General features: G+C 42.6%; 1 protein-coding gene across 1 annotated transcript; it reads right to left on the reverse strand.

The window, feature by feature from the left end:
- Positions 1 to 15,752: 15,752 nt before the first annotated feature.
- Positions 15,753 to 16,724, reverse strand: mafa (MAF bZIP transcription factor a). The gene has a single exon (XM_070904645.1). The coding sequence runs from the start codon at positions 16,722 to 16,724 to the stop codon at positions 15,753 to 15,755; it is 972 nt and encodes a 323-aa protein (XP_070760746.1).
- Positions 16,725 to 17,551: the final 827 nt, after the last annotated feature.

The raw sequence follows: 17,551 nt of genomic DNA on the forward strand, positions 1-17,551 counted from the left end.
TGTGTGTATGTGTGTGTGTGTGGGTGTGTGTGCGTGCACGCATGTTTTGTGTGCACTTGTGCTCCATGAACCAGAGAGCTCGGGTCAGATGCCTCCAGTGTTGGGCTTAAAGCTGCTTTGAATGGGCCAGGCTGTGCTCATCTTCTGTCTAATCTTCCTGCTCTGGTGAGTGTAGGGAGGAGGAGAAAAAAATCCATAGTCTTTTCATCCTCCTGTGACCACTGTGCCTGTGAGACAGCAGCCGTGGGAATGGAGATGGATACAGGCAGCCCTGCCTCTGACCTCCCTCTACTCCAACACAAGGGTGGAGATAAACAGGGCCACAAGGATCGCTAACATCTTTCTTTCTCAGGCACACTCAGACGCATGCACACACACTCAGACGCATGCACACACACTCATACCGACACACACACAGACACACACACACACACACACACACACACATACGCACGCACAGCGGCACAGACATCTCATTAAAGCAATAGTAGGTGAATGTTGCAACAGCAATGTGCCACTGGGAGAGAGGTCTATTAGGGATACTATCAAGAGACGGGGGAAGGAAATGAGAGTCGGTTTGCTTGTCCTGCTCGCATCTAATTCTGGTATGGCATATGTGTTTGACGTATGTCTAATTTTGACCCAGGGATCCAACCAAGGAGCCAATATTAATGCTTATTGGCTGAATCATTATGGTAATGTAGTGACTAGAGAGTTAATAAAATAATTCCTACAATAAATATCTATTACCCAAAGCGAGTGAGTGTGTCAGAGAGAAAGAGACTTGTTCACATGCGATTCTGTGTGCATATCCAAAAATGAGAAAGACAACAGAAACAGACGGCAGGCGCTTCATCCTAAATTACTCTTCCCTCCTCTCTGTTTCCTGGGGATTTTGGAGTGATACTCCCCTCTTGCTCCCTCGCTCCCTCAGCTGTCACAACCCGTCACCACAACTATTCCACTTCAGCCGCAGGGACGGAGGGGAAGCTTTGTCCCTCTCCATCACCCTCCTTTCACATCCCTCTCTCTAATGGTAGTTGTGGCATACTGGGTTGTATATTGAGAATGCATTTACTTGCATCATTTTTTTTCCTACCATGACCTATTGGTTTAAGGACACAACAGGACACTAATGATGTTTTAGTTTTTGCTAACAAGAGTCTCATACTGCAGAATATCAAATAGGAAAGTAAACACAGAGCCATTCCTTTGGTCATGGCTAGTGTCCATAGAGATGCATGTGTCTTATTATGGTTTGTCAGGGGTCATTAGTGTAATCCAAGCAGACAGAAGTTTATACTGAGAGAAGTGCGCCATAGTATTCTCTTTCTGTTTGTCTTTTTTTTTTTTTTTTTTTAGTATCTATATGCAGCCGCTTCCGATAATGTCATCCTACACTGCTCTCCGCTCCTCGCAACCAGAGACTATCAGCTGTGAACTCATCGCTCTCCTTTAATGGTCAGGTCGCAGAGAGGAAGAAAAATCTAAGAGCACTGCAAAGCAGTGAAGATGTTGTGTATGTTCAATAGAGAGGCTGCGCAAGTGTGTGTGTGTGTGTGTGTGAGAGAGAGAGAGGGGAAAAAACAGTTTCCTTAGTTCTGAGAAAGAGTGAGCAAACCAGGACTGTGGGTCTCTCTTGATTTCTGTTTTGGTCTCTGCCACAACATTCTTTCCCAGGGGTCACACACCCTCCCAAGGCAACAAAAAGACAACAGCGATGTGACCAACTGAGTTCACAGCTTGGTCTGGCCTGGCGTGACTGTGTTACACTTCAGAGAACGGAACATGCCTCTTCAGTACAGTAGTGAAATGCCGAAGTGTGCCGATCCTCAGCCTCCACACTTTCAGGCCCAGTCACTACATTGTGTCTACATAGAGCCCTCCTCTGTCAGGTCTCTGAGGCCATGTACTCTCCAAGGGTGACACTACCCAAACTCTGTAATTATAAAACGCAAAGAGCATTCCTCAGCCTGGTTAGCCAGAACTATGAGAGAGAGGGACAAATAGTTACTCCCCCCCCACCCCTTGCCTCTGTTCCTCCTCCTTTAATGCACCCCCTCCCCAATAATTTAACAGTAAGAGCAACTCAGCCTTGTAAACACAATAGTTATGTCTGCGCTCACAGAGCCATGAAGCAGACATACAGGCTCCACTACCCCTGCAGCTACTACTAATACAGGCTCCTCTCATCTCCTCTCTTTTCTCTCCTCTCCCTCCATATGCATGTTACCACTCCATAAAGCAAAAGTTTGCATGTCTTGACATTCAGCTTTCAGAATATTTTATTTATTTATAGATTGAATGAGGAATGACAGAAACTCAATGGGATATTTACAGCACTGAACATTTTGTATCAGTGATGGATTTTAATTTGTCTTTGTAACTGGACACACTGTCTTTCACGAGGACTGGAAAAGTACAAAACTCTATATAACTATAACTTTGTTTTTATCTTTCTTCCCTATCAATATTAATTTTCGAATGCTGCATATTCAGTCTATGGAGGCTGCTGCAGCAGACTCTGCACTTGGCACAATAATATTTGAGATACTGAAATAAAGTACAGAGCAAAACTGAAGTTGGGTTAAAAAACAAAACTAAACACACTACCTCCTTCACACCTCTCTATGTGAAGTCATTCTGTCTCACTCTGTCTTCGTCATCATAAACTAAACATCCAGACATTTTCGAACTTGAAGGTCAAAGGGCAGTGCTTTTACTTTCACGCTACATCTAATGTGAGGAGCAACACACTTCTTCTTTCTTATGGCTTTATACATGCAAATCAGCAACTTATACCATAACTGTTCTGCAGAAACATATTCGTGCTGTGACTCAGTTGGACAATCCTACGAAGCTGAAATCAGTAAATTAGTGAGGTGTCAGGAATACACCAGCAAATTAAGGAAGTGTTGGCCCTAATAAAATCTGTATTTTTATTAATGTGATACCAAATATTGTTTTAATTGTCCGAGCCAAGGGAAACATGAGCCCTGTGCGCTGCAGAGCACAGCCCACACAACTGACGACATGTGTCTCAGACATGTATTAATAGGATGCTCCAACAGACTGTTTATCTTAACACTTTGTAAACATCGTGATGACATCTCGGGCTTTAATTTCTGTGTCTGTGCATGCATTATGGTGATCCTGTTTTGATTGAATATCCTTACTCATTCTAATTAAATACAAAATACGGAGAATAACAACTTTTGGTGCAAGCGTTCCTATCTGACAGGAGGAAACTGAGAGAATCGTATTGTCTCAGAGGCTGTTTGTGTTTGATGTTAACGGGCAAGAACAATGCATTAAGCCTGGAATGTAAGTAATGTGCACTTAGACATAGAGCCCCGGCCACACTGTGTGGACAGCAAGCGTTTAATGTGCAGCAATAACTCTGTTAGGCTGCTGCTTCTCATTGCCTCTCTTTCACCCTGCATCTTCTCTATCTCTCTTCCCATTGTCACTCTCTGTATACATTTCTTAAATGGTGCGCTAGTGTGAAAGATGAAAGATGAGAGAGGACACTGCAGGTCTCTTCAGAGCTATTTGCTATGTGCCATTCTGTCTCCCTCTGGTCCTGTTTGTCTGAGTGAAGTGATACTGAAAATACTCCAGAAACATTTGATATGATGCAGTGGTACCGGACGACTTTTATTCTTTACTGTAAAAAATACTGAAACATGTTGTGATTCAAGAGTGGAGCTGAACTCTATCAGTGTAAATGCAGGCCTGGCCTCCACAGAGGACCCGCATCCTGGGTGAATGACTGTGAGAGCTGCTGTATGGCAGGATGAAGTGTGTTCATTTCCTTATTTATTGACTCACTTGCTTTTCTCTGAGTGTTTGAAATTAATAACAGCCAGCAGAAATCAGACAGAGGGATGAAAATCAGCACTTTCCCTGCAGTGAAGCCATTCATCAAGCTAACGAGGGGGAGAATAGGAGTGGAGGAGGAGGGGAGGGGAAAAGTGACGTTTGGAGAGGGAGCAGAGAGGGAAGCAGGTGCAGTGTGAAGCAGAGGGGGGGCGATGGCGGGAGGGAGGGAGGGAAAGTGACGTTGGGAACTGAGGCGAGGGGAAGGAAGCTAAGTTTGTTTGGGAGGAGGAGGAGAGTCATTTGGAGGATAGCAGGGCAGACAGAAGAGGAGGAGCTGCGTGTCACTCCAAAAAGAGATAGAAAGAAAGACAAGTTTGACACTGAAGTATAAATAGAGAGGGACGAGAGAAACAGAGAGCGCAGACGGTTTCTTCTGGACTGGACGACTGAGGGATTGGCACAGAGATGAAGGCAGTATAGAACCTATGATGTAAATAAGTGTTAATAGACTTTTATAACAGCTATGTTAGGCGTCCAGGGTCCACAGTCAGCAAACTACCAGCTCTAACAGCAATATTGCCTCATGATGATGAGGATTGAGGCAGATACAATACAGAGATCTCCTTCACTGTCCCCAACAGTGGTGTTTTACTGCCCTTCCTTTCACTGGTGGGTGAAACCCTTCGCCCTTGCGATGGCTTGGTCCCATGCCGCTCCGCCTCCCCGACCGTCCACCAGAGACCCAACAGTATCTCACACCCAGAGTAGGGCTGACTAAGCACCGCTGAGCCTCTCCTCTCAGAGTGAGAGAGGAGCACCACGCTGAGAACTCTGCCACAGGAAAATAATTAGCAAAGTGGAGCTCTGCCCAAACACACTGGGCTAAATCTAGTACTACTTCACAGACAAATGCAGCCATAAATCTTTCCTTTCTTTCTGTTTTTTCTTTCTTTGCTAGGAACGCATCATTCTCACAATCAGGTGGAAAATTTTAGTTTCTTGCTTAAGTTTCATGCTTATACTTACACATTTGAATTTAATATTAGTGCAGGATAAATGTAGGATAACGCCAGTGAATGTGGCTAAGTATATAAAGCACCCATTGAAAGCTACAAACTGCTTTGCACTCTTTCCCCAGTCGGTTCAAGCTGCCAAACCTTTTCTTGGTGCCTTGTAGTGACGCAAACTGTGCCCATCTCACTGTACACGGATGTCTATATTTTTAACTTTAAAGTTAGACCACAGTGTCTTTGGTCACCAAGGCTAAATATAGTCAGCCCCTCCTGAGTCTCCAGTTTCTCACTCCTTTCCGAGAGGCAGGTGGAGCAGAGAGCAGGAGGGGGGAAGGAGGGATAACACCCAGTCTTGAATAAATCATCCCTCGACTTTTGACCCATATGGAGCAGGAGGTTGTTTTTGTACTTCTACACTGCCCCCCCTTCTCTCTATGGCCTCTGCACCCCTCCTCTGTCTCATTCATTTTCTCCTCCACATGACAGGTCAATCTGGATCAATTTCATCTGCCCTCGACGACTGAGACCAACATCCTGGCACCCAGAAATAGAGCTCTCTGTGATAGAAGAGCCTCCGGCCAACCGTTACTGTTCGCACGCAGCTTTGAGAAGGGTTGAGCGAGAACAAAACTATTTGGTAAACATTCACAAGATGTAATTTAACGCACAGATGACCTACACTGATATAAGGAAGCAAAAGACACTTGTGATGATGGATAATGGAGGGCTGTGACTAGAAGTGGTGTGAGGGATGTGTTGTATTTTCCCACTACATGGGCAACCCCGTCTCAGCAGGTTTCACCCGAACCACCCTGCCATACACCGGCCACATGGTTGGTGGCCTTGCCTATCTGTTACATTATGCTTATGTGATCACACCCGCAGGCACACATTCAGACACACACACAAGCCTGCTTCCCCAATCTATATTTGCACTCAGCTCTCTTTCTCACAGGCTCTTTCACACACTTACAGTACATATACACACACCTGGTGTTTTATCTTTGTCAGCATATTCTGGGTCCTTCAGCTCCCTGCTGGGCTCTGAACTCCAGTGTCTCTTTGCATGGCGAACCCCTGAGGTGTGCCTGCCTTCATTACACACACACACCAGTCGCAGGTGAGACACACTGGCAGTCTCATACCAACGTTAACCTCTCTTTATCTCCTCGCCAACTCAACATCTCACAGTGTAAATACACTTGTGCCTGGAAACATTTTTTTCTCCTGCACTGGTGGGGTAGAGGCGCAGTGACACAGTGTCCTGGTGGTGTCTAGGCATTCCTGGCCATAGTCAGGACACTCTTTCCCCAGGCAAGGACACAGAGACCTGGCTCTCCGTCTCCATCACTCAGCCTGTCCTCCTGGAGCTACGTGGCCAGACTGCTTATCGCCCCCCCCCCCCCCCCCCCCCCTTCCTCATATGCATGGATTTGCATAAAACAAAGACATGGCTCTGCCTGCAACGTCTGCCATAGTTGAAACCGCTAAGAACAGGATCGACCAGACCACACCGCACACAGCCCCTCTAAGCTCGGCTGGCAGGTTGTCAGAGCGCAACATCGGTATAGTTCGGCGGCATGGCAAGGAAACTGAGATTTATGAGGCTGACTAAGATAGACACCCTCATGGTTTTCCACTTTCATTCGTTTAACATCCGTTCCCTTGGCATTGTTTATATTCCACACCCCTTAGCAGCGAGCAGAGGGCACCTAATTCACAGTGATGACGTGGGAGGAGAATCAGAGCACTTAAAACACTTCATCTAAAGATGATTTGTCCTTGTCTTCCCTGATGGCTTTTGTCCTGCTTCCCCTCCTGAAGTTAAGTGGAGCTGGAGAAAGGCCAGCTACTGATCCCACGCCCCACTTAGACACAATCAAGTAAATAACACTGGATACAAATACATGTACACACAAACACACACACATACGATCGACTTCACCAAGGTGGGAAGTCATGAATACAAGCTCAAAGCGTCTCCCATCGTTATGTGTCATGACCAAGCACATCACAGAGTGAAACCATTACAGGAACAATTGGGTTTGCAATATACATGTGCCCACGTTCCTCTCTGTCTCTGTGAATTGATTCCAGGACTAGAAGCTTATTCTTCACTCTGCCTCTTTCCTGCTGTCCGAGACTCTCTCTGCTTCTTCCTCTCCGCCTTTTTTTCACACAAAATCTGAACATGTAATTTACATTTGAATGATGATTTGAATGCCATAATCTGCCGGTTGTGCTGTTGTTCCAGGACGACTGAAAACTTCATACCTGTGTTGCGTGCATGTTATTTTGTCTTCATGGATTTAAATAAGGTGGGAAAATGCACACAGCGCTCTGCAAAGTTATGGCATCGGGGAGATGGAGAAAGACGTGACGGATAGAGATATTGTCAACATAAAGAAGGTGTGTGCTCTTTAGCATATGAATAGGAATTGATAAACTATGGTACATTATGAATCCATTATGGAAGCCTCACTGCCACGTGCAATATGCTATAAAACAGTCAATGCTATCTGTGGTGACTGTATCCACTCTCTATTTAATATGAGTCTATTATTAATGAATAATTCATATGGATTTCATTGTGTTGGTATACAATAGGAAGATAGAAACAACATGACTAGTAATAATATTATTTATTATAATATGTTTGATATCATTTGTACAGCTGTGATCATTGTTTTAAAGGACTAGTATTTTGTGGACTTGTTTTACAAATCTGACTTCGCTCCCTGTTATGAAGTTGAAATTACAGAGGAAAGAAAATCAAAAAAAGCTGAGAAAGATGAATTTAAAGGTGTTTTACCTCAGAGAGCCAAGGGCACGGAGGAATGGAGCTTGAAATCACAGATGGAGGAATTTTCTCGATGACCTAAAGGAGCAGATAAGATCGGATAAAACATATAAGCATAGATGAATGAATATCACGGCAAATACACATTCTGTCTTCTGCTCTACCTCCTCTGTCTCTTCTACTGTGTGTGTCACTCTCTGCCACCTTGTCAGACACACACACACACACACACACACACACACACAGACAGATGTGCACAAACAATCACAATGAAACAAGTAGATCCATTCCAAGCGAGATTCACTCTCACCTTGTCTGTCTGGTGAAACACAGTACATGTATCATAGTAAGCGTTTGATGCGGAGGGAAATGTAAAAATTTGCATGCAAATAGATTTTACAGGCAGAACCCATGCATCAAAACAGTGTAACCACAAGAGACAAAACTAAAATATCTAAAGCATACAGTGTGCCGTTGCACAGAAAAGGCAAAATAGTTTTATGCCAAGGCCTTTACTCATTCCATTAAATTACATAATTAATTGTTCTAATAGGAAGGGAATTTATCGTGCAGACAAATAAACAGTGGAGGATGGTAATGCCCTCCCTTCTACCTCGTGACAGACACTTTCATAAGCACACACAAGCAAGCATGTTGCTCTAGGCAGGTCCAAACAGAGTTATTCATATTCCCCATAAATGTTGCTACACAAGTGAAATCATTAGCTTAGCTCTTAGCTCCCTGGGCACTGTTGCCAAGCTGGATCCTTTAAAACGCTGTGGAAAATGACAGTTGGGGAAATACTACACTGCAGTGAAGGAAATTTTAAATCATTGGATTTTCAAATAAATGCCACATAACTCAGTTCTACAGCGTATATAGAACCTGCAGGAAAACAGCAGTGATGCAGCATGATGATATTAGTGCCACACCAGAAAAATAAGTGATTGCATCTAAATCACAAAGAGGAAACTTTCATTAAAGTAACAGATTGGTTTTGAAGAAATTTCAAAAACTGTGTAATCAGTGCTGAAAAGGCAAGAACCTATGTTAGAATTAAAGGCGTCCGCACTAGCAATTACTAAAGAGCTGAATTAAGTACAACTAATACAGTGGACATGTTGGTACATATCACCTGTTACAAAAGTATGGAAGTGTCTCATTTATGTTGTAAGACATGCTTTATTCCTCCTGCCGTTCTTGTTATTCTCTACTATGTCGTGCATTGTAGGCGCTAAGCAGAGAAACATAAGAAGAAAAAAACTCTCCAAGCAAAAAACATTTGCTAAATATTGATCATTGTTCTTCTCTGTAAAGGACTAAATCTGCAGCTCTACATTTCATAAAAACATACTTTAAAAGTTACAACTGTGAAAAAAAAATAACATACTATCAATAAAACGTAACATTTATGGATTGAAACTGCAATTTTGGTCAAATATCTGGGTTTTCTTGTTTGAAAACTGAATGCCACTTTGAATAAGACTATAATCCTTCTTCTCTCCTTTTTTTTTTCTTCCCATTTTGTGCAATGGGACTTCTGAGAGATGGTGTTGCATTTATTTAAGTCACAGGCTCTTGGTTTGGGTCCATTTACAGACATATAAAATTACCCCGACCACCTCATTACCAACATAACCTGCAGCCAGTCCTTCAAGGACAACTCTCTAATGACACTGCGCGTATCCACTTAATGTCTATCTGAAGCACGCTGTGACTTTCTGCCACAAAGAAAGAAAGAAATGTATAGAAAGAGCAAATGTGTGCTCTGATAAAATAAGCATCTAAATTGATCCCTGATGTCTGTTTAATTCTAAAGGAGTGTCTCTGTGCTGTACCTCTCATATACACTGTAAAGCGAGAGGAGTTTTTTTTGGGCTCTGTATCTGCTATGAATCTGAACAGACCATTCACAGATGTGGACGCCACCTGGTTGTGCTGAGACACCTGACTACTTTTACTGTTAACACCCAGCACATCCAGTATATAACATATCTGCATTGTTGTTTTTCAGAACCAAACTCATGAATTATCAAAAGTTTTGTGAAAAAAACATACTAAATGCTAATTTTATGAAATGCATACACTATAATGATGGCCCTGTGATGGACTTGCATGTGTGTATGGAAAGGCTTCAACCCTAGCAACCATTAAAAGGATAGCAATAAAAGAAGAAAGAAAGAATGGGGTAAAAGTCATGCAAAAGTTAACTTTTCATCATAAATGCATACTGCCCACATTTTTACAAAGTTAAACTAAACAGGATCTGAACTTACATGTTTCCAGATGTTTTAAATGACATAATGAAATTCATTTTTACTTTGCCAACTTCAAGCAAGTGAAAAAATGTAAATAGCAGAGTATAGTATTTTTCGGTATGTTTTTTTTTTTTTTTTTCACTTTAATTAAAATGTAAACTCAAGACTGACACTGAAAATCCCAGTTTAGCACACCCAGTCTGACTGGGTAGGTATTCAGGAGAAACAATGAAGCTTAAGTACCACTGCTTATTTTATTGTGTCTGAATGATGTGGGTGTGAGAATAAAATGAACTGCTGTCACTGATCATCATGGGTGCCACGAACACAACCGGACAATGCCCATTATACTACTGTGATCAGTTAAACCAGTACAAAGGCCTGCCTTATTTTTATCATCGCTATTTCCACTTGACAGTGACTCTGTGGCATCTGTTGAGCCAAATGGGATGAAGTGTTATCTGCCGTTCTACACATTTGTGTGGGTGACACTTGTGCTGCATGCTGGATGTAAGTACATAAACACCTTTTGTGTGTTTAAACCTACCGTATGTGAATAATCTACTTGGAGCTATGTCATTTTAACACATCACCTAATAATATAGTTTTTACACACAAAGATAAATAAGAAACACTTCAGCTAAAAGTATTTTTTGCGTTAAAGTAATTCAATTTTATAAAAATCCTCAGAAACATACTTATGTAAAAAAAAGAAAAAGTATGCCGTAAGAGTATAACTCTGAAGGACAGTGGTGAAATACAGGAAATGGGTAAAAAAAAATGGCAGTGACTGGTCTTGAATTTACTGTGTACTGTACCATGTCGGATGTGCATGTACATCTTATTCAGTGAGTTCTGGGCAGAGGAAATGAGCATGAGCTCCCCAGGGCAGGGATTACTCTAATGACTTTGAGAGCAGCCTTGTGCGCTGTCACTTTTGACCTCTGCTCATCCTCTTCTCCAAAAGACGAGAGAGACACACATGCACAGACACATACTTTACACACATATTTACACATACAGGCACACGTATTATCTACACTGGCACCAATCGACCTCGCACACAGGCCGGCTTGAGTTAAGAGATGCAGAATCACACACAAACAGCTCTCCAGCCCTTCCTCTGGCACCATCTGAAGCCTGTAAGAATTCAGACCCCAACTAGCTCTTATTTTTGGGTCTGTCAACTGGCGTACTGCTACTTGAGTTAACATCGTGCTGCATCTTATGCTGTCAGCCCGCATAGCTCCAACGTTCCATATGAGTGCGTCATTGGAAAATCGATAGATTTATCACTTACACAAGCATTGCGCACTGATGCACAGATATAACAGGAAACATCTTTTGCAAATGAGATCCGTCTTCACGCAAATGTCATTTAGCTTTGAGACTGAAGTATTTGAGTCATATAAATGCCAGAACACAGAGGAACACAAGGAACATCATGCTGTGAAACAAAAGGCTGGGGCAAATCTATGCAGGGCCATTTGTTGTTTGTGTATTTGCGTTTGTGTGGGTGCGTGTGTTTTCATTTCTGGTCTCTGTGTGGTGAGTGTGTTTCCCGTTCTAGTGCATGGACATTAGAGGTCTAACTGATCTATACCAATGAGGAAACAATCAAAATAAACAAGCTAAAGAGTCTAACAGGGCAGCCTTCAGACAGAAACCGAATTTTCATTTTTTACATGCCACCCTAAACACATCAAAAAACCCACCACACCAATGCACTGCCTTTAGAGAAGCAAAGCCTGACTCCTAAATAAAGAAAAAATGGCAAGTACAGAAACATGTTCTTTAAAGGGGGGGGGGGGCAAACAATTATCCTCCCTGAAGTCATTCACTACATTGTTGTGGTTAATATAAAATATCAAAATATAGCAGCGCTACTGCCTAGATCAAATAGATGTAATTAGATAAATTGAGGAAGAAGGAGAGCGGCTTGGCTGTAAATTGCATGGTGTGTGCATGCTAAGACCCAACACTGGCACAGCTGCACGGAGCTGCACTCACGATTTATCATCTCTACATCGCAGGAGCCAGTGGCCCACACCACTATTAATCATCAGCAAAATCATTTAATTCAGCCCAAGCCCGACTATTGTCTCAGTCTCTCCCCTCACTCTGGGCAAATCAGCCACCACAGCAGCAGCAAGCACCTCAGAGGAAATCACACAGAACAGAGTGGGATACAAATGTTGGGTTAAAACAGGCTTTTTTTGTTGTTTTTTGATGAGCTGTGTAGCACATCATGACTGATGGTGCAGGAGATGGCTTGCTTTTTGGTGAATTTAACAAGTACGGAATTTATAACTGCAAAGACTACTGTTCGTAGTATAGAATAACAGTTGATCACTCAGTGCTTTGTTAACACACTGACAGTGTGGTTAATTTTTATGAAAGGGGCCCTTTGTGTATATCCTTTGCTCACGCAAACTGTGGATAAGTTGCAAAAAGCTGACAAATCCCGACTGAATCTGCCCTCAGAAACCTTAGTGTTTCTTCAAAGTGTATTTTGGCACATTGGTCTTCCTGTTTCAACAAACAAATTGTTCTGGAACAGTGAAACAAGATGCCCACAAGGCTATTCCTTGTCCCAGAACTTACAAAAGAACTCTTCCTCGTCTGTCAGAGACTTTTCAATTAGTGCACCAGTGCAGTGCAAATGTTATGTTGAAAGAAGTCAGAATGAGATGTTTAAACACCAACTGAAAAGCAAGATTGGGTACAGCAGCACTGAGCGTCTTCTGCCCACCGCAGTGGCTGACTTACATTGGCACCTTCTCCAGCGCCCCCTCACATGCCTGACATGACTGTGCCCTCACTGCACCCCCCTCTCCGAGAGCATGTCTGCTCCAGGCCAACATCCAGGCCCCACTGACAAACAGGATAAAGCGGGGTGAAATTGGGAAAGCCAAATGATGACAGGCTAATGACAGTGAGCACATAGTGTCCGAAAAACACAGACAGCGGGGACACCACACATACACGGATCAGGAAGCAAGAAATATGAAAAAAGGGCAAATTGAGGGTGCAAATATAGAACATGCATAACCACAAGAGATTCAAGGAAGCACACTCACTCACACACACATACACACACAGACACACACCCACACACACACACACATTCACACCTATTTAAGATCACAGACATGCATGCACACACCTACACAGACACAAACACACACACACACACACACACTAATCACTAACCACTAGTCACAGGTCACATTTTACAATAAGACTAACAAGATGTATTTATAATATTTAAATCATATTGGGCTTCCATAATGACAAATGAGCATGTAATTCATGGCAAAAAACATTTTGAATAGAAAGTGCAAAGATAATATTTCATCATACATAATAATTGTTAAGATTATTTCAGATGGAAATGAAATTGAAATAATGAAATAAAAATGGCGACATATATGGTTTCAGTCGAAGTCTACGTTTTGGGCTCATTATATCGTGAAGGATTTTTCATTCAGTTCAATTGATGATTTTGACGAACAAATATGAAACCTTTATCAGACAATAACGTGTGAGAACAAAACTGCATTCAAATGTAGGCCACTGCCTTGTCTTAATCTTTCTTTGTGGTGTCATCAACTTATCTGTAGCACCGACTTAAATCTCCACATTTTTACATGCAGCACTCAAGCGTCAAAATAGAAAACGTGTCGAAACCTGGATTGCTCTCCAATTTTTGCTTCATCGGTTTGACTAAATGTATTAATATCTGTTATCAAAATAATGTTTCTGATTCGTTCAGCGTGGCCGGTTGTTAAATTAGTGTGGGAAGAAAACAAATTAAAAAAGGCAACCACAGCGAATATAACCAGTGTTTAAATGTAGTGCAGTGAGCTCCATCATGTTTTGATTCTAGTTTCAATCACAAAAGCAAAAAAAAATCTCAGGACAAGTCAAAAAGAAAAGTGGGAAACTTATTGAAGACAATTACATAAATTTATTGCATATCATTTAATTGTATGAAATGAAAAAACGAGCACATATGAACATCACATATGGTTAGTGAGTGAAATAATTTTGCACAGCAAAATATATATATACTATATATAAGATGAAAGATTAATTAACATATTTTCAAGATTTATTGGCGAATGGTTCTCCCTCATATTGTACATGCAGGGTGTCAATCCCTGACGATCTAACAATGTCCAGACATTATTGATTATAATAATTGTTATTGCTTTGCAAATATTGAGTTCGTTTAAGACAAAACAACAGTCTCTCCTGAACTGATAATAAAGTATCAAAAATGTTACGATTAAGTCGTAACAGAAAGTCAAACATATCTTCTTGAGATGAGGAGAACAACTAACTTTTCCTTTAACTTCCAAACGATTACAGGCGAGAATGTTTAGTGCATTTCAGTCCAAAACACGTCAGTTCGTTGAAGACACACATTTCCAAAAGCATGGCAATTTGACTTCGGCTTCGGAGAATGATCTTCTCCAACAATACCTTTTGAAATACAACAGTGAAATGTGTGGCGGAGACCAGTAAAGCCCTCACACTTCTGTTTGAAGCACATGCTGCAAAAGCGCTCGTTTATGCACTGCACTGCTCAGTGTGTAAATTGGAGCCGAGCCAATTTCTCTAAACCAATGTTAAAAATACTTATCTCCTTATTAATTATCCTAGTAATCTATATGCTTCAACCTGTAGCACGTTATCTCTTGCAACTTAGATATAAAACTTTGTACTTAAATTACGCTTTAAAAATGATTCAAATGCAGAATGGAATATCTTTAAATAACAATATAGGCTTTAAGCAACAGACTAAACTTCCAGGAAAGAGATTGGTGGTTTCCTTAATAGTGAAGTCTTTTCTTTTCCCCCTCGCACCAGGATCCCCGCCGATCAACTTCCATCAGGAATGCATAGCGCATTCACTGCAGCCTAATGACAGCCGATGGTGGTGCACTTCAACACAGCTGAAACGCACTTGTATAGATTACAAGGGGGATGGGGAGGAGGGAGGGGGATCCTGTCACTTTTTTGTTGCTGTCCCAAAAAAGTGAGGAGGCCATTGATGAAGTATGAATGCCATGCTGGAGTCATCCGACAAAAAGGACATCTTCAAGCACAGAAAGGAAAACCATACATGTCCAGCATGCAGGGCAGTTCAATAACACATCTCTTTAAAACAATGAATAGTTTGTAATGAATATAGTCTTTTGTTGCTCAACACAATAACAAGCAAACGCATGAGATGAGGTGGCGTCAAACGGCAGGCTCGCAATCCTCCAAGTTTGGCAGACAAAAAAAAGAAAGGTAAAAAAAAAAAAGACCAAAAACATATTGTCGATGGATGCAGTTTTGACAGGAATCTGTACACTGAATTAAAAGTAAAATGATGAAAAAGGGCAAGTTGATGAACTTCAGAGTATACTTAGTGCTTGCATGCACACTTCGTATACTGCGGCATAAAGTTGGATCAACTTTCAAAAATCATATTTTACTCAAACACTGCAAATCTAATGAACAACGATGAAAAAAAAATCTTGACAAACAGGCTATGCATAATATACATATAGTATGATAGCAAAAAGTAGATGAATGTTTTCTGAATATGCCTCTCCAACATTAAAAACACGGATGACAAAGCCCTCCAAATCTAAAAACAGTCGCAGACTTGAGCAAACTCTCGTTTTCAAAAAAATGAAAAAATGTATAAAATGAAAAAAAAATCAAAAAAGTTGACAAATTAGTTCTTGGTCTAGTAGGCATTTGTGCCAAATGAAAAAAAAAAAGTTTCATAATGAAAACTTTTTAAGCGGGGGTGAGTAACTCATCTGATATTCTTTTTTTTTTTCGCGATAATGTCGAGACTCACATGAAAAACTCCGGGGATGAAGGGTTGTTGTCGCTGCTGGATCCATTTTCTCTGAAGCCGTTGCTGATGAGCTTCTCATACTTTTCTTTGTACGCGTCCCTCTCCCGGACCAGCCTGGAGATCTCCTGCTTTAGGTGATCGACCTGCTGAATGAGTTGCGTCTTCTCTCCCTCCAGGACGTGCCGCTGCTGGACCCGCTTGTACCGACAGGACTGAGCGTAGCCTCTGTTCTTTAGGGTCCTCCTCTTCTGTTTCAATCTGATCACTTCTTCCTTGCTGACCCCCCGTAGCTGCCGGTTGAGCTCCCGCACTGACATGGTGACTAGCTGGTCGTCTGAAAACCGATCATCCAAGCGCATGTGTGGGTGAATTGTCCCAGAAGTGCCGTTGGACTGGACGCCAGTTGCCTGGTGGTGGCTGCTGCTGTGGTGGTGATGGTGGTGGTGGTGGTGTGGCGCTCCGTTCTGAGCGGCTGCCGCAGCGATGACTGCGGACACCACCGCCGCGGCGGACCCCATCTCTTCCCCGGCCATGGCGCCTCCTGCTCCGGCTGCGCCAGCAAACTGCTGGCCCCTGGCATAGCCATCAAATGACTGGAGCTGGTGAGTGCTGTTGATCAGCGCCTCGACTGCGTCTTCGGGGCTGAAGCCCAGCGCCTCTGGATTCAACTGCTGTTGATAACCGGACATCCAGTAGAAATCCTCTATGTGTGTCTTCTGCTCGCTCCCCGAGCCCGGACTGGGTGCCGAGAAGCTTGGGGAAGGGGGCACCGAGCTGCACGGCGTGCTCATCGGGGTGGAAGACAAGGATCCCCCGGCGATAAGGCGACTGCACTGGCTGATGTTGCGATCGGGCTCCACCGGCTCCTTTTTCACTTCAAACTTCATCAGATCGAAGTCATTAACATATTCCATGGCCAGGGGACTGGTGGGCAGGTCGGAGTTGCTCATTGCCAGCTCTGATGCCATCCTCTTGCTGCTGACAGTCCTCCAAACGGGGTGAAGCGCAGCTGTCAAACTGGGTTGGTTGGGAAGAACGTGAGCCAGTTTGATTTTTAAGCGTTTGTCTTGAAACTGAAAATGTAGGCTTTTCAGCGTCCTTTTTGCAGCCACGGACTTGCAGGCGTGTGAGAGTAGTTTTTCTTTGCAGAGTCTATTGCACAGACACACCAGTGCCGCGCGCACGAGTAGCGGAGTCCTTTTTCAGCATGTGAAATTCGGCGGTTTTGTATTTCAAACATTTAACACTTTACGGTTTCCTCATGAATACATTGCGCAAGCGGAGAGGCAGAAAAGCCGAAAGTAGGGGAGTAAATGCAGCCTCGCACGTTATAAGCCGCTGACTGGTGGGGCGATTTTTTAGAGGGATCACACAGCAGATGAGTTTAAGAGCATTGTAGCTGCCCTGACGTCAGGCTGGATATGGGAAATTGACTCGGACGAAGAGCCAATAGGGTCGCACACACCGAGAGCTAATTAACATATTAGTAGCGTACAGAAACAAAACTTTTCTTTGACAAAACTGTCAAAGGCCATCAGCTGACTGTCAGCTGGGACACGGACTCAACTCTTTGGACACTATGGCCGTAATTTTAATCTCCGTTTATATATGAAGCAACAATTTAGTCCAGTTTAATTTAGTTTGATTTCAGTGGAGTGAAGTGAAGCGTGCATGCTGTAAAGTCTGTGTACAAAGTGTGTCTTAACTTCTCACTTTTCAACGAATAGAGAGCATTTAACTAGGATATGTGTTTATGTAGGTTACTTAATTCTATATTTTAAAATATTTTTGCTGT

The sequence above is a fragment of the Enoplosus armatus genome, chromosome 1, assembly GCF_043641665.1.
Source record: "Enoplosus armatus isolate fEnoArm2 chromosome 1, fEnoArm2.hap1, whole genome shotgun sequence".
Classification (NCBI taxonomy): Eukaryota; Metazoa; Chordata; class Actinopteri; order Centrarchiformes; family Enoplosidae; genus Enoplosus; species Enoplosus armatus.

Bases quoted from the DNA above. Each gene is read 5' to 3' on its own strand.
- mafa (XM_070904645.1), bottom strand. From the start codon at position 16,724: ATGGCATCAGAGCTGGCAATGAGCAACTCCGACCTGCCCACCAGTCCC.